At 44.4% G+C, this 20,581-nt stretch overlaps 2 protein-coding genes across 2 annotated transcripts in view; one reads left to right on the top strand and one right to left on the bottom strand.

The window, feature by feature from the left end:
* Positions 1 to 1,958, bottom strand: part of POLR1A (RNA polymerase I subunit A) — a 190,202-nt gene extending 188,244 nt beyond the window's left edge. Inside the window, exon 1 of the mRNA XM_068275444.1 lies at positions 1,758 to 1,958. Coding sequence (XP_068131545.1) covers positions 1,758 to 1,834 — 77 coding nt within the window. The 5' untranslated portion in view covers positions 1,835 to 1,958. The remainder of the gene's footprint in view (positions 1 to 1,757) is intronic.
* MRPL35 (mitochondrial ribosomal protein L35) lies at positions 1,833 to 19,900 on the top strand. The gene is made up of 5 exons (XM_068275455.1): positions 1,833 to 2,198; positions 5,105 to 5,148; positions 8,630 to 8,765; positions 13,789 to 13,933; positions 19,180 to 19,900. The coding sequence occupies exons 1-5, from the start codon at positions 2,140 to 2,142 to the stop codon at positions 19,369 to 19,371; spliced, it is 576 nt and encodes a 191-aa protein (XP_068131556.1). The 5' UTR covers positions 1,833 to 2,139; the 3' UTR covers positions 19,372 to 19,900.
* The last annotated feature ends 681 nt before the right edge of the window (positions 19,901 to 20,581 follow it).

Genomic DNA, 20,581 nt, shown 5'->3' with positions numbered 1-20,581 from the left:
CCTTAAAATCACCCATAGCCTTACATCAGCATGAGCTTTGCAAATCGCTGGAGCAGACCTGAACTCAGAACTTCCTCTTTGCTCTTAAAAATATGCAACGGCATGAAAAAAAAAACTTAAAAGAAAAAATTTTGTTTGATACAAATCCTGCAGTGTCTACTGCTTGCTTTAATGGAAGCAAACAAAGGGTTAACATCCTGTGTTTACAAATCAGCTGCTCTGCGTGGCAAACGAAATTCCTCAACTGACACACGAGAGATCAATTTCTGGTGGTGACTGGTCACAGATGAGGGGGAATTAAGACAGGCTAAACCAGGCATGGGCAGGCTTGGCCCTCCAGCTGTTAAGGAACTACAAATCCCACAATGCATTTGCCTTTATGAGTCATGACTGTGGATGTCAGACTCCTGCAATGCATTGTGGGACTTGTAGTTCCTAAACAGCTGGAGGGCCAAGTTTGCCCATGCCTGGGCTAAACTCTCTTAATCCATACAGGGTGCATTTCTCTATGTTTTTCTTCGGTCCAAAGCAAAAGTTAGCTCAACATTAGTAAAGTGCTGGTAGTGTAAGCCAGCCCTTATCTTATAAATAATTAATTTCAGATAGCTCTTGCTCTAGTATAGGCAGGGTAAACGTTATAAAAGAATGGTACTCAGGACTCCATCAGTTCCTCCACAAGATAACTAATTTACTTATACTTTTTGGCTTTGTGTTGGAAGTTAAACTTATTGCTCCACCTAATCTGTTTGACTGTACAGTCACTGAGGCTGATATATACCGTATACAGTACAGTATATAGATTACTCTAATGCTGGGACCACACGATGAGATTTCTCAGTCGATTTACAGTCCAAGCTTATTTTTGATCGATTTTCTTATCTTTTCCTATCAATTTCCAGTTACTTCTATGAGAAATCGATCAGAAAAACAATCGAAAATAAGATCAGACGTGTCAGAAATTATCTATCGAACCATCTATCTGACCCCAAAAAAAAACTTATGGTGTATTCCTAGCATTAAGCTAGGTTCTCCACAGAAACAGTACAAAGCAGTACAGGCGTCTATACAACACTCCTCCCCCAAACTGTCATCCGAGGCATCAATCCTGATCCCTTTGGGTGACAACCACTGTGTGTGTGTGTCTTTGTTAGTGGCTGGATAATGTTAAGGGCTCTGCCTCTGAAACAGGAGACCTGGGATCAAATCTCAGCTCTACCTGTTCAGTAAGCCTGCACCTATTCAGTAGGAGACCTTGGGCAAGTCTCCCTAACACTGCTACCGCCTATAGAGCGTGTACTAGCGGCTGCAGCTCTGGCGCTTTGAGTCCGCTAAGAGAAAAGTGTGATATAAATGTTCTGTGTTCGTTTGAACTTTCCTTAGTTTGGAAGGGCAGTCTCTATTTATAAACCAAATACACCCCTCCCCCCTTCCAGGACTTTTGCATCAGTCTGTAGCTGTAGTGTTTTAACTTGTTAACCATCTGTTTAATCAGGATAATATACTGGTTGAACTCGATGGACGTATGTCTTTTTTCAACCAAAATAACTATGTAACTATGAAAGATGTATTTTATTATTATTATTATTATTATTTGTCTACAGCAAGTGTTCTTTACATGTAACCTCTGAATGATTGCACTCTATATATTAGTTACTGCAGTGCAGTGGTTTTCTAGCAGTCTTTTGACTATTGTAGCACTCTGTAGTGTCAATCTCAGAAGTAGTAGTATTAGGAAGAAAGATGACGTCAAAGCTCACCTGATCTCCTCTGCGCTGTATATACCGAAGCAGACGCCCCGCAGGCGCCGCCATGGTACATCCCGGGAGAAGAGCATGGTGACAACCAAATGTCAGCAACTTGCTCCAGCTCCACTCTCTCTGGACTACAGTACACACACGTGTAGGACACGGAAGTGGAATATACCATCGCACAAAACGATGGGGGGGCAATAGTCCAGTATACAATAGGACGGACACTGCCGGTGTTCCCGACTGATAATACTGATAAGTGGGCACCAGCAGACGTTCAGCAGTGTATGTGGGGACGAGTGGCGGTATAACGTGTGAGGGCGGAGGCCGGTCACATGAACGGCTCCCCCTATGTAGTTGGTACAGTCCGGGCTGCGGAGGCTACGGGAAGATGGCGCTGCTCTGTGCGCCCCTGCGGGCGGTGAATGCCAGGCCGGGGGCGCTGCTCAGGTAACGGGGGTTGTGGAAGCTGGGCACGGGGCTGTAAGGGAGATAGATGGAGGAGAATAAGTGACACCCGGCTCTCCATATAACCCCCTCCCCTTTCCTGGAGGTCACCCCTTCCCCCTGTCACCTCTGCAGCAGGCATGGTCGTCGTAGGTCAAGATGAAGTGGAGGTGATCAATGGAAATCAACCACTTCCAATTAGAGGGGCTGCCACTTCTAGCCCTCCAGGGCAGTCAGTGTCCCCATACTGCCTCCTCCAGCTGTGTTACTTTCCAGGAGAGAGCAATCATGGAAATTACATGAGAAAATTTCACGTGCAAAAATTTGCGTCCGTGCGTTAACGTTTGTGCGATAATGCAAATTTATCTTGCAACCGTTTAACGTGTGAAAAATTTGTGTTGATGCACGAATGTGAATTTTTGTGCGCAAAAATAGTTATCACGCAAAATTTCATCGAAGCACTTTTCACAGCGTGCTAACAATTAAGCCCATGATATAGGGGGCACCTGTCACTACCTAAACTGGGGTCACCTGTGTCGGAGATGCCCACAATGTAATCCATACCATAGTCTTTAGTACCACCATTGCTAAATTCATAGAAATTTGTCTCCACCTGTGACCACACCCACATCCTGGTCCTTGGCCACTCCCATTTGTCAGCCTTCTACCCCCATTTTTCAGCACGTTGCGTCCCCCCCCCCCCCCCCCCCCTTTCATTTCTCATGGCTTCCCTCACCCCAGGAAAATTTTCTGCAGATGCCCATGGTTGGATTATGGAGAAATGGGGCCCTAGGCAATGTAGCAGTGTTGGCTCCCATTGATTTATACCTGCTCTTTTTGGTAAGATGGGAAATGGGAAGAGGCTCAGAGGAGGTAGCAACCAGACCCATGGAAAAGCACCAGGCCCTAGGCACTTGCCTAAGTTGTCATGTGGATGATCAGCTCTGCATGCAAGCGATTTTATGCATGCGTTCCTCCTGATGCATGGAATGCACGTATGGGCTCATTCACACTACATGCATGCACGCAATTTTGTACATGCTAACTTGCTGCACATAAGGCCTCATTCACACTATACACATGATACTGTTAAACTGCTGTTCAGGAAGATGGCGTCTTAAAGGGGAACTTCAGCCTAAACAAAACATACTGTCATTAAGTTACATTAGTTATGTTAATTAAAGTAGATGGGTAATATAACCTCTTACCCACCCTGTTTTAAAAGACCAGGCAAATGTTTGTGATTTCATGAGGGCAGCCATCTTTTTGGTTGAAAGGAGGTGACAGGGAGCATGAGACACAGTTCCAACTATCCTTTGTCCTGATCACCCCTCCCAGCTGCGTACGCTAGGCTTCAAATCTCAAATTTACAAAAACAAATTTGCACCAAAACAGCAGAACGAGAAAAACAACATCAGACATCCCATCATGCTTTGCACAGCACCAGGGGAAAAATGCCCGGGCTGTTTTCTTTTGTGCAGCTAAAAATTAGGCTTGGGTAAGAAAAACAAAGTTCTGATGTGAAACTGTTAAAGAAACACAAAGCCTTTTCCGTGCAGCTAAGTAGATTTTTAGTCTGGAGGTTCACTTAATTAGCAGCCATGGCCACAGGGTTCTGGCCTTTTCTTGTTTTTTTTCTTTTCCTTACAAATTCACCTTGTTACCCCCCCCTGAAGGTGTGCAGTGTAACCCGGATTAGCCTGGTACGCTGGTGCAGGTCTTGGGGAGTTTGGGACCTGGAGTTATTTCTGCCTTGCTGCTGCCTGGCTCCATTGTCTGTGCAGGTACAGGCCTTGTGGAGTCCACCGCTGCTACCCAGGAGGTCAGGGCTCCACTGAGGTCGGAAGACACCTTGCCGATCGGGAAACCTTTGGCCTCGCTGGATGCCGGCTCCATCCATCCATTGGCTGCTGCTGCTTCACCTCTGGTTCAGCCCCTCCATGATGCCAGCCGCTAATCCGGAAGTAAGGGCTGCCGAAGCCGGATGCTTCTGTGACAGCCAGATTATCTTGACCAGCCCTGCTGAATGCTGCTCAGGAATCAATACCCACCACAGAAATGAACACTACTGCACCTTTTGAACTGGAACACCTTGGTTAGCACTGCCAGGAGTCAGCAATTGGGATCCTCAGCAGCATCGTCCATCACCGCAGCACCGTTTATTTCATGAAGAACTGGATCATCGCTGCTAAACCCTTGCCTCCCTCTGCCCTCCCCCTCCCCCCCCCCCCCCCCACAATGTCTCCTTAGGGATGATAGATGATTGCCAAGTGCGACTGGTGGCGCCATAGTATGGCAGCCTCAGCTTTTGGCTTTCAGACTTTATCTCCCCCCCCCCCCCCATCCTTCCAGAACTTGTATGAGCCCAAACAGTTTCTGGGGTACAACCCCCCCCCCCCCTTTTACTTCGTGCATGCATTCCTGATGCAAGTTATAAGCCGGATGTCAGCGACCTCAACACAATAGAACCCGATGGGAAACGCCCTCGTCATGCGAAAAAAATGAAAAAGTGTGAACCCTGCCTTAGTGTCTGGTATTGTTTTAAATCAAGTATTTTAATACCTGGAAATGCTGTGGGTCAGAAAAGGATTAAGATGAAATGGGGCGCTAGGCAAGATAGCAGTTCATGCCCACAAGTGATGATTACCTGGCTTTTTTAAGCAAGAATTGGTGGGGGCTAGCATCCACTAGGCCCCTAGTCTCTCCAGGCCCTAGGCAACTGCCTAGCTTTGCTTTGTGGATGATCTGGCTCTGCTGTGAGTACATATGTATTAGCCTGTCAATAAAGTGTAACTGCTTTGATCCCTGCAGAAAAACCCTACAGACTACATCTGCTAATTGTGATTGCAAATAACTCATATGGGTTATTTTTTAATCTTCACTTTCAGTTTTCTTGTTCCTTTCCCTAGGCATTTGTCAAGAACCTTTCCACAATTTGAAGCAAGCACATCAGGTATGATTCTAGTGTTTATTTTCCACAATATGAAAGAAAGACTGATAATTGTGTGACTAGGCATTAAAGAGGAGCTGTCAGCCATACTATCTCAGAAAAAAAAACATACTTTATATAAGTAGATAAATACTTGCTCTACTTACATAACATATGTATTGCACTGTCCACTTATTGATTTTAGTGATTTTTCTACAGTAAAAAAAAAAAAAAGAGAAAATCCTTCTTATCATTTCCCATTTTGACTGTGGCTATTTTAAAGCCAATCCTGATATCATTTTCTCCCTTAAGCTACGTACACACATATGACAACGATCGTTAGTTGTGAACGACGAACGATCTTTTAATTGACGAAAGAACGACCTAAGTAAAGTTAGCTTTTAAAGGTGTGTAACAATCTGATCGTTTGTTATCGAATGATCCGAAACAACGTCCCATACTTTTCCTGGAAGTGACATCATAGCAAGTTCCGCCCGCACGTAACTAATGGTTCAAAACGTACGTTACACTGTAAAACTAACGTTACGTATATTACATTACAGTACAAGGTTTCATACTGTAGGTATGTAGGTAGAGCATTTACATAATATAGCGTTGACAAAACATACAAAAATACTCTGTCCTGTTAAAATGACAATTATGGTATAATCATGTAGCAATTAACGTGTCACAGGACACATTCATAGAACGAACGTTAAATCATGAAAAGCAACTGTTGCGCTTGCGTATAAAAATGAAAGGTTCTATGGAGATTTAACGAAATGCGCATGTCAAGCCTAGTACGAACGACCATTTTCTAACGATGTACTACTTTTGCAAACGATCGTCGCCAAGGCAGATCTTTCGTTTTTAACGATCTAGCTCCTCCATCGTTTGAGTTAACCTCCTTGCCGGTCTAATTCCCGCCGGCAAGGAGGCAGCGCAGCACTTTTTTTTTTTTTTCCTTCCCTCAAATCATGTAGCGAGCTCAGGGCTCGCTACATGATAGCCACTGAGCGGCGACATCCCCCCACCCACTCCGATCGCCTTCGGCGATCAAAGTAAGCAGGAAATCCCGTTCAGAACGGGATTTCCTGCAGGGCTTCCCCAGTCGCCATGGCGACGGGGCGGAATGACATCACCGACGTCGGGACGTCATAGGGAATCCCGATCCACCCCTCAGCGCTGCCTGGCACTGATTGGCCATTGGCCAGGCTGCGCAGGGGTCTGGGGGGGGCGGCTCGGCGGGTAGCGGCGGCGATCGCGTACTTCACGCAGCTAGGATGCAAATCGGCCCAGCGAGAAATCCTCCTGCGCAGGTTACCCCGAGCTGAGCTCGGGATAACCGGCAAGGAGGTTAATGATCGGTGGATTTTTTTTAAACGTTCGCCGTTTGAAATGATCGGGGAACGATCGTTTTAAACAACTATAGTCGCATGTGTGTACGCACCTTAACTCTCCTCTGCCTGATTGTGTCTGCATTGCTCGCACGCCACTATAGAAAGTGCATTGTCTCAGCATGAGAAATATTGGCCAATCGGAGAGGAACAGAGGTGTGGGAGGAGAAACAGGAGGGAAAGAGGCTAATCAGCCAATCAAGCTGAATTAAGGGGCCCATACACCTAACGATTTTTCCCGCCGATATACGGCCGATTCGATCACAGTGATCGAATCGGCTGTGAAATCTCCGCGCACACCGCTGACAGACGGATCAATTTCCGTCCGAAATCGATCGTTCCTGTCGATTCCCGTTGATCCGTCCGTGCAGAAGATTTCTCTCGATCACCAGCGGGTCGGGAGTGCGTCGATAGCGGCGTTCGAATGCCTGACGACCAACGCAATACAACGGATATACATTACCTGTTCCGGCCGGTGCGAGTCCCCTGGTCCTCGCTGTCTTCTTTCCGCGCTGGGTTCCGGACCGGCTGCAACTACACAGAACTTCCTGTCCCGGCAGGAAGTTTAAACAGTAGAGCGCCCTCTACTGTTTAAACTTCCCCTGGACAGGAAGTTCAGTAGCTGCAGGAACGGTCTGGAGCCCGGAGCGGAGACGAAGACAGCTGGGACCAGGGGACTCGCGCCGGTCGGGACAGGTAACGTATGCCGGGGGGGTCACGGGGAGGCGGCAGCTCCACAGATTGTGATCGGTTTCAGGCTGAAATCGATTCACAATCTGTTTGCAGTAAGGTGGTCATACGATCCCTCTCTGATCAGATTCGATCAGAGAGGGATCTATCTGTTGGTCGAATCTGATGGCAAATCGACCAGTGTATGGCCACCTTTAGTTAAGTCTGAGGGGAGGAAGGGAAGCAAAAAAGGACAACCAGCATGCCCTGCAACTTTCATTGTGCGGCAACGTACCAAATATGAGTCAGGTAAACTGGGGAATGATAATTTATCAACAAGAAAAGTAATAGTGAGTTTAACTTTTTAATTGCGTGGTTAGCATCCTTATTACTTGTTTACCGGGTAAAAATAAAGAATTGATTTTATGCTCGACAGTTACACTTTAATAGAAACAACACATGGAGTTAGTGTTCACCTCTATCAGTTGTTCCTATTTGTTTTCAGTCATACTGGTGTTTAGAAGTGTTGCGAGATGGTCAGCAATGATATGATAAGGTATCATTGTGGGTTTCATTTATTAACCTCCCCGGCGTTCTATTGAGATCGCCAGGGAGGCTGCGGGAGGGTTTTTTTTTTTAATAAAAAAAAAAAACTATTTCATGCAGCCAACTGAAAGTTGGCTGCATGAAAGCCCACTAGAGGGCGCTCCGGAGGCGTTCTTCCGATCGCCTCCGGCGCCCAGAATAAACAAGGTAGGCCGCAATGAGCGGCCTTCCTTGTTTTGCTTAGATCGTCGCCATAGCGACGAGCGGAGTGACGTCATGGACGTCAGCCGACGTCCTGACGTCAGCCGCCTCCGATCCAGCCCTTAGCGCTGGCCGGAACTTTTTGTTCCGGCTACGCTGGGCTCAGGCGGCTGGGGGGACCCTCTTTCGCCGCTGCTCGCGGCGGATTGCCGCAGAGCGGCGGCGATCAGGCAGCACACGCGGCTGGCAAAGTGCCGGCTGCGTGTGCTGCTTTTTATTTGAAGAAAATCGGCCCAGCAGGGCCTGAGCGACAGCCTCCGGCGGTGATGGACGAGCTGAGCTCGTCCATAACGCTCAGGAGGTTAATACAACTGAGGAAGGGATTGTCTCAGATTGACCAAGATGATTCTCCAACACAACTGCCTTGTTCAGCAAGTTTCCAGGTGATCTGGGAAAAAATCTCCTGTACGTTCTACCTCTATTCAGTTTTATACTGCTATCATCCAAACCATCACAAATGTTTTTTTTTTCTTTAAAGGTTATTATGCTGTTGCTTATCTTTTAGAGCAGAAACGAAAGTTCTGAGTTCAGGTCCGCTTTAAATTCAAATTCCTCTTTTATACCAGTGCTGTGTGTAGTGTCCAGATTGCCCAGAATCCTCCAGGAATAATTCTTGTTTTGTTTCCTGCCAGCTCTGTGGAGGCCTGTGCTGCGTCCCGATGTGCTCGGCCATGTGAGAGGTATATGTGCGCTCCCTAGACCCTCGCTGGGATTCTTGTGTCCAGCCAGCCATGTATCACCGGCAAAGAGCCCCTCCATACTCAGCAGGTGAGGTATAGCTACGGTACCTTGTTTGTATTATTTAAAGGGACACTATTAATTAACATGTTTTTTTCCAATTGAGATAGGAAATGTTTGGAAAGTGCTGCTAAGTACTGGTGTATACATTTCACTGCTTATCTGTTTGATTTCTGTTATCTAATTCCTTTCACATTTTTCTGACTGTCTGCTGAAATACTGACGGCAGACTCAGCCATGAGGGGAGGGAGGAAATTCCCTCACAGTGTATCTGTTAACTCTGTGGGCTCTATTCATAAAACTTTACCGCAAGTTTTCCGCTCAAAACAGCGGACTTTCCCGACCATTTAGCAAAGTGGGCATTCATAAAAGCTGTTTCCGCATGATAAGCTACAATTCCCCAGCAGAGCGAGAAATTTCCGCCTTGTACTGTGTTTTTCTAGAAAAAGTAACAAAATGTCAATTCATAAAGGTTAGAGGAAGCGGTGTGAGGACGGGAAATACCGCTTCCTCGGATGTAGCGAGAAGTGTTCGGATTACATGAAAGTGAATGGGACAGACCTCCCAGAGAGAGCAGCGCACAGAGGGACTCTGCCAGCTTAAGTGCTTCCGCATGCCTTCCGACAGCTCACCGCCAGCCTTCAGCGGGAGATCTCCGCTCAGCTATTGCAGCTGCCAACATTTTTATGAATGACCACCCAGAAGTCTAAAATACCGCTGTGGTATTTTCCCTCCGAGTTTTTTTGTTTTTTTTTTTGCCACAATTTTTTTTATGAATAGAGCCCTGTGTGTGCAGAGAGCTCAGTCAGAGACAGGCAGAGCTTTCTCTCACAGAGAGCAGAGGAAATGTATCTTATGTGCAACATAAACATTTGTAATACTGTAGTGGGTGAAATCTGATACCTGTTTTCCTATAATCTGCTTCCATATTACACTGTTCTTAGCATGTCAGGTTGCAGAGATTCATACAGATTCATACCTCTGCAAATGAGATTTTCCAAGCGTAGCTAAAATCTACACACAATGAATTAAAGCTTTTTCCTCTCATATTTAACATGAATAGTAGCAAAATATTAACACAGGAATTTTTTATTATTAAACTTTTTTTTTTTTATATATAACGTGCTAACATTATGCAGCGCTGTACAATAGATAAGGGAAACAGAACAACATTTTTTTTTTTTAAATTATTATTATTTAGTATTTGGGCAGCATGGTGGCTTAGTGGTTAGCCCTCTCGCCTTGCAGCGCTGGGTCCCCAGTTCAAATCCAAGCCAGGGCACTATCTGCACATAGTTTGTATGTTCTCCTCATGTCTGTGTGGGGTTCGTCCAGGCACTCCGGTTTCCTCCCACATCCCAAAAGCATACAGATAGGTTAATTGGCCTCCCCCTAAATTGACCCTAGACTAGGATACATATACTATATAGACATATGACTATGGTAGGGATTAGATTGTGAGCCCCGCTGAAGGACAGTTAAAGTGACAACAATATAATACTCCATGCAGCACTGCGGAAGATGTCAGCGCTATATAAATTCTAAATAATTATATCTATTATACTATTATGTATTTATAAAACACTTACATCTTCTGCAGCACTTTACAGAGTACATAGTCATGTCACTGACTGTCTCTCTGAAGGGTTTAGAATGTAATCCTAACATAGTCCTAATCCTTGCCATAGTCACGGTCTAGGATCAATTAAGGGGAAGGCAATCAACGAACAGTGTCTGTGTGTTGTTGAAAATATAGTGCAGGTTTGCTGAGTCGCATCCTCACTGGAGTGCTTGGAGACCTGTTAGCACATTAGGCCCAATACTGAATATATGTAGATGCCATAAACTGTGGCATCACCTAGGAATTTTTTTTTTCTTTTAAAAAAAAATTATCTTTATTGGTTCATGAAAAAAGGTATGGTATATACTGTTGGAATATGGGTGATTTTCCTATTTAAAAATAAAAAAATGAATTTAACGTAAATCTATATAATGTATGCAGTGTTTTAATATCTCCATTTTATGTGCTGTACAGAATACAATATAGGGAATATGGAGAACAATACATTCCTGCACAGTACAATCAGAACATTTATCAACACTGGTAGAAAACTGCATACATAATTTAAATCGGGTATACTAACATCCAGCAGTATAGGTACATGTTAATTTGAAACAAATACAGGAGAAACGGGAAACACTAGGCGGGGGATGCCCTTGTGAGTTTATAATCTAGAGCATAGGTGTCAAACACAAGGCCCGTGGGCCAAATGCGGCCCCCCTTGCCATTTTATGTGGCCCTCAAGCTTCAAATGTCCATCACTGTAAGCAGTAAACTGATAGCACCGTGCCTTCCCAACCAGAGGATGGCGGTGTTTCTGGCTGATACATTTCCAGTTTGAGCCTGGGTGCAGCAACAACCCATGGGACCACTTAGTGAAATTAGCATGGGGCACCCTCCTTGGATCCAAATTCCCTCTTGTCGAACACTCTGAAACCAGCACCTACACACCTTTTCCCAGCACCCTCTACCCACATACCCACAGCAGAGTAGAGGAGCAGTGTAATATTTATCTGCTCCAGTGCTGCGTCGTGTCTCTTCTTCCCAGCAATTGCACACTCTGAGGCTCCCTGCACACTGCATGCGATTCCGATTTGTAATCGTTACTGCATGCTGCGTTTTTTCCTCAGTTTTTCTATTGATTGTATTGAGGAAAAATCTGAATTGCAAAACTGAATCAAAATCACAAAACGGATTTGCAGTGTACAGGGAGCCTTAGGGCTGAGCCACACTGAGCGCTTTTTGATCCATCAGCATGGAGTTTAAACGCTACCTTTAACTTGCATAAACTACTTTAAGACCGCCTCACGCCAAAGGGTGGGACCGCGGCGGCAGCCCCAGAACCGCCTAACGCCAATTGGTGTCAAGTCCCGGGGCTGCACTTTGCAGGAGATTGCGCACGCATCTCCTGCTCGGGGGGCAGAGCTCCGCGGCGATGGCCGCTCGGGAGACTGTTAGATGGCGAAACTGCCGTCTTTACATGTAGTACAGCGCTGCTATCAACAGCAGGCAGCACTATACTGGGGACAAGAGAGCAATCGGCTCTCATAGGCTGAAGCCTTTGACAGCCAATCGCCTGATTAGCCGGCAGGGGGGAGGGAGGGGTTTTCTTAAAAAAAAAAAAAAAAAAAAAATTAAATAGTAAAAAAATATTTAAAGAGAAATATATATATATATATATATATATATATATATATATATATATATATATATATATATATATATATATATATATATATATATATATATATATATATATATATATATATATATATATATATATATATATATATATATATATATATATATATATATATATATATACTGTGGGGGGGGGGGGGGGATCAGACCCCCACCAAAAGAGAGCTCTTTTGGTGGGGGAAAAGGGGGGGGATCACTTGTGTGCTGTGTTGTGCAGCCCTGCAGCTTGGCCTTAAAGCTGCAGTGGCCATTTTAGCAATAATTAGCCTGGTCTTTAGGGGGGTTTACCACTGTGGTCATCAAGTGGTTAAAGTAACAACAAATTGCAGCAAAATCAATATGATCATGATTTTTCAGAAAAACCCAATCATGGCAGTTTTGCCTCATATTTTAAAGCAAGTCCATGGGTTTTTTTTTTTTTTTACAACGCAAACGCGATGCGCTGACCGAAAATCGCTCTGTAGTGTGACTCAGCCCTAATTCCATAACTCTAGCTCCTGATCACGTGACATGCATTCACAGCAAGAGGTATGCAGCATAGAAGAGGAGTCTGTCAGGAAGCTTAAAGAGGAACTCCAGTGAAAATAATGTAATAAAAAAAAGTGCTTCATTTTTACAATAATTATGTATAAATGATTTAGTCAGTGTTTGCTCATTGTAAAATCTTTCCTCTCCCAGATTTACATTCTGACATTTATTACATGGTGACATTGTTACTGTGGGCAGGTTATGTAGCTGCTGCTAGCTGTTCTGGCTGTTACAGACAGCTGTAAACCGCTATTTCCTGTCTGTGAACCTTGTTACATTGTGGCAAACTGTCAAAAGTACCGCAGTCCCAGAGCTTCTTGTGGGAGGGGTTTCCCCACAATATCAGCCATACAGCGCCCCCTGATGGTCTGTTTGTGAAAAGCAATAGATTTCTCATGTAAAAGGGGGTATCAGCTACTGATTGGGATAAAGTTAAATTCTTGGTTGAAGTTTCTCTTTAAAGGAGACCCAAAGCAGCACGGGGGCAGGTTAATATTAAACAGCTTTACGGAAGAAGTGGGGATCAAGGCACCTCCCACCATGGTCACCATAATTACACCACTTTATTGGAGAATGTCAAAGGATACCAGAGCCGAACAAAGTAGGAGAAACGGGGGAGCATGCATGTTCTGGCAGCTGTCCTACCTAAATGTCGTTCCCCGGGCAGCCTCTTCCAGTTCGCTGGAGTCAGGCATTAGTGTGCAGGCGCTGGCCCAGCTGCGTGTGACCTACAACGCGATTAGTTGTGATGTCATGTGCAGTGCGCTCCCGGCAGTGGGCGCGCGATGTAGGACACGCATCTGGGCCAGCACCTGACTCCAGCAGCCTGGAAAAGGCTGCCGAGGGGCATTTTGGGTAGGACTGGGGGGGGGGGGGGGCAGAGAGGAGAGCGGGGAGAGCGATGAGCATCAGGACAGCTCCCCATTCATGCCTGCTACCCATGGTTTTCCTACTTCGTTCAGCTCTAGTATCCTTTAAATAAATGTTAAATCTCAAACAATTTGGCCCATGACTTAGACTATGTTTTAGATTTTGGCCCCTTAGATTGAGTTTGAGACCTGTGATATACAGGGTGGTGGAACGGAGACTCCGGGTAAGGTGACAATGTGGCTGGCGGAGGAAGCTGTGAGTTTTGACATCTGCCACAGATGTAGATGTCACAGAAGGATTAGGACCGGTCATATACTTGCCTGAAGAGGTGCGGTTTTATAAGTGCATTGGAAGGCTTGGAACATAACAGTATGTTGACATATTTGTCTTTAGGGTGACACCGTTGCTTTCCAGCATCCTCCAGCAGCCAGCGAGGCCCATCACATACATTAGCCTGCGTAAGAGGAAGCGGAAGAGCGTGGATGCTGTGACCGAGCGCTTCATGCGCCTGCACTGCGGCCTCTGGATCCGGAAGAAGGTAACATCACTCTTCTGTGTGCCATTATTCGGCTCCAGCACATCGGTCACAAAATTCTGCGAATCGTTGATTACTATGTAAGACAAAATGTTAAAGATTACCCAGCAAGCTCATGGTGAACCAAAACTCCTAGGAGCGAACACTGCAAATGCAGAACTGGAGACTTGGGCGCAGCCGGCACCACCATAGGCCATAATAGGAATAGTGTCGGCGCCATCAGAAGACAGAGCAGAAGTTACTTTTAAAATGCTGTAATTCGCCTTCCAGCAGTAGCTGGAAGCCAAATTGCATCATTCCCCACCATCCACGCGGACCTGGAGGGGAATAGTAATTAACGCTGCCGGGAACTTGTGCAGAAGCTGGATAAGCTATACTGGCTGTATCCTGCGCCCAAGTCTTCTGGTGGCGAATTCTCTTGGATGCCCTAGGAGTGTGTAAGGGGCTACAAAGGACCCAAAAGCTCTCTTACTAAAATGCCATGCAAAACAAAAGTTTGCCTTCTTAAAAGAATCATCAGGCAAAAAAAAGTTTCTTACCTGGGGCTTCTACCAGCCCCATGCAGCCATCCTGTGCTACTGCCCATGTCCTGCATTGACACAGCCGTTGGGACAGGACGCAGGAAGCGGGCGGGTGAGCACGCGCAGCGGGCGGGTGGCAGTGAAAGACCTAGAGCCTGTTTTTTACATGTATTTTAAATTTTACAATTTTGGCAATAGTGGTCCTTTGACCTTGGCGATTAACCCTGAGTCAGGCTCGGCGTTGGACATCCGCAGCGCTGAGCGGTAACCCTGAGCCTGACTCGCAGTGACTGCCGTGTTATCACGAGGTTTGTTCAGTAACATTTGAATTATACTCTTAATGGTTGATGACTAAAATATGTTGCTGACTGCCACTTACATCCATTATTTAGGGAAATCAGATGGAAATATCATTTACCTATATGTGGTATATTAGATTCACCTTTGAAGTTGAATTACTGAAATAAATGGACTTGATATTCTAATTTTTTGTTTCACCGGTATGTAGTCTATGCGCTGTGTATGGTTAGATGAACATATAGCATTTCCATCTGGTACATCCTAGTGGTTAGAACAGACACACATTTTATATCTGTAGTAGCACCTCCATCTTTCTCCTCATGCTGATGACTTGCATCCTCCCCTCCAGCCTGGTGCCCTCCTCTGCCCCTCCTCTGCCTGCCTGAATGAAATTGCATCTCTTTTAAGTGTGTAGGAGAGAAGAGACACCAGAACAGCTATAGCCTGTCTCATCATGTCCGTTTGCTATTATTCTTATTTCAGATGTATTGTCTTCCTGCGTGGATTAGATTGCATCTCCTTTCACAGTGGTTGTGGACTGGGAGCAGGATATGGGGGTTGGAGCTATGAAATCAATCCCCCAGCATCATTTGCACCTATGGTTTGGAAAGAAAAAAAAATGCCTGGGCTGGGGAGGGGGATTTCAAGACCATAATGTGGAATACGGACCCTGGGTGTGAGAAAAATCACTCTTTATGTGTGATTTAAATAAATCTTGGCAACTTAGTAGGTTTAGGGCTCTTACACAGTGGGATGTTGCGTTGCAGGGGACGTTAACCCCCAGAGACCCAAATATAGAAAAAAACTTCAAAAAATGTTTCAACCTTTCACATGTTGTTATAGGAGGCTTGTGATGCCTAAATCAGTGTTTTTTTTTTATTTTGACATTTTAGTAACTTTTTGGGAGGATGTTGTAAAATTGCAACGCTGGGCTTGTAGAGTAGCAGAAGTTCAATAGTATCACTCACACTCTGAACACATGTAAGGAACAATTAAAAGTTATTTTTTACTTTACAGTTTATAAAGACCCACATAAGTTCATGTATATGCACAATAACAACACTATAATAAAGAAAAAATAATTTTTTATTATCAATTTAATACAAAAAATGAGTATCATATAAAAAAAACCACTGGATCCAGACTATGGCCTCGATTCATCAAGTGTTACCGAACGCTTTCCGAATGCTTTATCCAGCGTTCGGTAATTTAGCGCAAGCATGTAGCGGAAGTTAGTATTCATGAATGACATCGCAGGTCAATATCGTGCGTGCGGTAATTGTGCGGTAAATTTTCCGAAACTAGTATTCAAGAAGCAGAAAGGGGGCATGTCAGGGCGGTAAATTCCAAGTACAGTATCGCCTGCACTGCCCTGTCGTTATTTATGTTTCTGCTGTCGGTGTGTTTAACAGGAACCTGTACTGAGTAAAATTATTTAAAATAAGCACATGACGTAGCTGCAAATGAATATTACATCCTTACCTTTCCTCTCAGAAGCTCACCGTTTTCTTCTTATAGTGATCCCTTCCAGTTCTAACAAGATTGTCAGGACTGAAATATACCAGTTGCTGTCAGTTATATATCAGTTATATATCAGCTGCTGTGTCAGTTACAACTGAATGTGCAAGGTAATGTCCATGTTTATCTATGGCTCAAGTGGGCAATATTACAGTTTAATAGTGTGCTGACCAGGAAGCTGTTATGGGGTAATGGCCTTTTGGCCCATGAATTTACTCGAAAGGCTCTATACAGTAGGTAGAGACATACATAAATTAAACAAATTAGCTAATTGCCAGCACCTAACCACAGGTATACAAAAACTCTAATTAAATTAGCTGTTAAAGAACAGGTGGTAACAGGGGATAACAGTTGATACAACAGGGCACAAAAAAGGTTAGGAAGTCTGCAAGCAGGACCCTGTGATGTACAAATTGGGTGCCTGTTTACAGTGGATGCATCAAACAATGAAAAATGTCATCAATTACCATATGTATTGGCAGGTCTGAGGGCTGCAGGAGATAGGCATTTGTGGAAGTTCCAATGACTTTCCTGTCAGGCAGGAACAGCCAGGTTTGATATTAAGGCCTGGTGCACACCAAAAACCGATCCGCAAAACGCTAGCGGTTTTTGAAACGCTTTTTCTCATTTTTAGGAAGCGTTTCACCTAGTGTTTTGCGTTTTTGGGTAGCGTTTTTGGTGTAGTAGATTTCATATATTGTTACAGTAAAGCTGTTACTGAACAGCTTCTGTAACAAAAACACCTGCAAAACCGCTCTGAACTGGCGTTTTTCAAAGCGGTTTGCGTGTTTCCTATACTTCACATTGGAGGCAGCAACGCCTCCGAAATCTAAAAAATTCTTCACCCCCCGGGAGTATGCGTTTCTGCAAAATGCCTCCCGCTCTGTGATCCACCCCATTGAATTACATTACCCACGCGTTTCCACAGCCGCAAGCGGCTGTAAAAACGCGAGAAAACCCGCTCAGTGTGCACCAGCCCTAATGCTGGGCATACACGGCTCGATGCCCCCTTATCAATCGAGCCGCTGATGGCTCGATTGATAATATCCGACGTGTCTGATCACCGCGGGGATCGATTCCGTGCTCGATACCCGCGGCCGGACAATAACGGCGAATCGAGCGGGAGATAAGAAGCGCCTGCGGGGACGAGTGGGAATCGATCCGGGTGCACGCGCGGACAAGCGGGGACGCAGCGGGAGTCGATCCGGCGGCTAATCGGCCGCCAGATCGACCCGTGTATTCCCAGCATTAGTCCATGTTTCATGTTTCAACTTCACACTTTCCATTCCACAACTCTTATCAGGTAGACAAATTATTCAATTAGTCATGCAAACCCCTTCATCCTTGCCTCAAAGAAAACTGTCACCTTCTTAAGTTTACTATGCAGACAAAATCTTGCTACCACTATGACCCACTGTTGTAAAATTACAACATAGAAATAACCATCTCCAAATCTCTCAATATCAGTATATTTGATGATGTTACAAAATCTGCATGCTCTACACATGTTAATTATCACAGAAAAAAATATTTCAAACTTTTTATTTACTTGAGTCTTGATGTATCCTGTCCAAAACAACAAGATGATATACTCCAAAGCAGGCAACAGAGTTGTATGACTTCATGGCCAAATAAACAGACCTATTTATACATTCAATCATCCAATAGTGTTGCAGAACTGAACAATAGGTCCTATTAGTAATGTACATGAGGTTTTAAAAAGAAGAGAATGGGGGAGGGTTTTTTTTTTTTAGCCTTAAATGTGATGTTGTAATATTACATCACTGGGTCTCTGCGTGTTAAGGTCGCATAACATTCCCCTAACGCAATGCATGGTGGTGCTAAAGGTGGACGCTACATAGAGATGCGTTATGCGGCTCTTGGTGCGCCATTTTCGTTCGATAGAACCTGAAATGATTCATATGAATCATTGCTAGCAGGCAGAGAACCGAGAATGATTCATATGAATCATTGCTAGCAGGCAGAGAATGATTCATATGAATCATTACTAGCAGGAAGAGAATGATTCATATGAATCATTACTAGCAGGAAGAGAACCGGCATTGCAGTGCAGTGAATATTAATTAGCCATGTGGCTAGGCAAAATAGCAGACTCTCCTCTCCTGCACACAAAAACAATAAAACAACATTACTGAGCATGTGCAAACAGTCTAACGTGGCTAAAACTGCGTATAACGCACAGCATGCTGCACTTTCATGGAACGTGCAGCGTTATAATGTAACGCAACGTGGGCACTGAACAGCCCATTGATTTTTCATTACTGTGAGTTGGGCTGCGTTACAGGCTGCTCTAACGTGCACCTGTAACGCCCCACTGTGAAAGTAGCCTTAAATTAAACTGTAATTTATAATTTAGGTTCTCTTAAAGGGAAGGTTCAAGCAAAATAAAAAAATTAGTTTCACTTACCTGGGGCTTCTACCAGCCCCATGCAGCCATCCTGTGCCCTCGTAGTCACTCACTGCTGCTCCAGTCCCCCGCTGGCAGCTTGCCGACCTCGGAGGTTGGTGGGACGCATTGCGTACATTTTACGCATTCCCGCTAGTGCAGTAACATTAACACATACAGTTTTACGCGTTACTGATTCAATGCGTAAATTTTTAACGCATTGAACCAGTAATGCGTAAAAATGTATGTGTTAATGTGCTGCACTAGCCGAAATGCGTAAAAATGTACGCAATGCGTCCCACCAACCTCCGAGGTCGGCAAGCTGCCAGCGGGGGACTGGAGCAGCAGTGAGTGACTACGAGGGCACAGGATGGCTGCATGGGGCTGGTAGAAGCCCCAGGTAAGTGAAACTCATTTTTTTATTTTGCTTGTACATTCCCTTTAAAAGCTAAAACTGGAATTGAAGGCTTCATTTAACCTGTTAATAAATGTTCCTTTTACAGGCTGGATGTAGGAAGAAGTTATGGAAGAAAACATCAAGAAGGAAGAAACGCCTGAGAGAAATAGTATTCTGCAACAAAACGCAAAGCAAACTACTTGATAAAATGACCACTCCCTACTGGAAGAGGAGGAATTGGTATGTTGATGATCAGTACCAGAAATACCATGACCGCACCAATCTGAAGTTTGAATAGAAACGCCACACACTCTCCAATAGGCCTGTTCAACACTTTTTAGGCCTGTCAGCTGGTGCCATAATCCAACAGGAAACAACATGTTTCAGGCGTTGCCCTTCCTCAGGTGAAACTTGAGGAAGGGCAACCCCTGAAACATGTTGTGTGTACCTATGTGTTCTCTCAATACACTTTAAATTACTGCAGCCATTGGTATGCCGTCTGTATTTGCTTGGACAAATCTGAAGTTGTAGGCCCAGGTCTACCAGAAAAACCAAGACTGCACCAATCTGAATGATTAGGGTCTGATCTACCAGATGTGTAGGTAGTCCTAGACCTGCCAGGATTACCACAACAGAACCAATCTATAAGTGTAATCTTACACCTCCACAGAATATCACAGCTGCTGTCAAACGAAACTGTAGGTCCGGATCTACAAGGAATGCTATGACCATACCAATTCTCACAATAAAGGCACAGCATATTCTTTATGCTTAATTTTTACTTGTATTCTGTTTGAACTGTAATAAAAATAATTTCTTGTCCTGTTTGTGTGTGTTTTTTTTTCTATATATTTCTCTTAAAGGGAACTTGTACTGAGTAAAAATATTTAAAATAAACACATGAGATAACTTTAAATGAACATTACATAGTTACCTTGCCATCAGTTCCTCTCAGAAGCTCACCATTTTCTTCTGACAATGATCCCTTCCAGTTCTGACAACATTTTGTCAGAACTGAAGTATATCAGTTGCTGTCAGTTATAGCTGAGAGGATGACTGATGTGCCAAGTAATGTCCATGCTTCCCTGTGGCTCAAGTGGGCAATGTTACAGTTTAACAGTGTGCTGACCAGAAAGCTGTTATGGGGTAATGGCCATTTTCAAAATGGAGGACGGAAAATTCCCTTGATCACAGTGGACAAACAGGATGTGGGAAAGGAGAAAGAGATTGAGTAGGCTACATGGGAGGGAAGTATGACTTGTGTATGTTTATTTTGACTTCAAATTTTTCGATCAAGAAATTCGAATGATTATCCCGGTTTTTCGAGAAAAATCAGATCGGCCATGCTGGAAAAATCTTTATAGTTGATCTAACGGAATAATCGAATTAAGTTATCTAATTGAAATAAAAAGAAAAATTGTACCATGTATGGCCACACTGACCACATAGGGGACACAGGCAGGGGACATGGGGACAGCTAATTATTACACTGACCACATAGGGGACAT

Source organism: Hyperolius riggenbachi, chromosome 1 (genome assembly GCF_040937935.1).
Source record: "Hyperolius riggenbachi isolate aHypRig1 chromosome 1, aHypRig1.pri, whole genome shotgun sequence".
In the NCBI taxonomy this organism is placed as follows: domain Eukaryota; kingdom Metazoa; phylum Chordata; class Amphibia; order Anura; family Hyperoliidae; genus Hyperolius; species Hyperolius riggenbachi.
Note: the sequence above shows the minus strand (reverse complement) of the source record. Positions and strands in the feature narration are given on the sequence as shown.

Excerpts from the sequence above, each read along its gene's own strand:
- MRPL35 (XM_068275455.1), top strand. The coding sequence starts at position 2,140 with ATGGCGCTGCTCTGTGCGCCCCTGCGGGCGGTGAATGCCAGGCCGGGG. Across the intron at positions 5,149-8,629 it reads ATTTGAAGCAAGCACATCAG|CTCTGTGGAGGCCTGTGCTG; the intron begins GTATGATTCTAG and ends GTTTCCTGCCAG. Across the intron at positions 8,766-13,788 it reads AGCCCCTCCATACTCAGCAG|GGTGACACCGTTGCTTTCCA; the intron begins GTGAGGTATAGC and ends ATTTGTCTTTAG.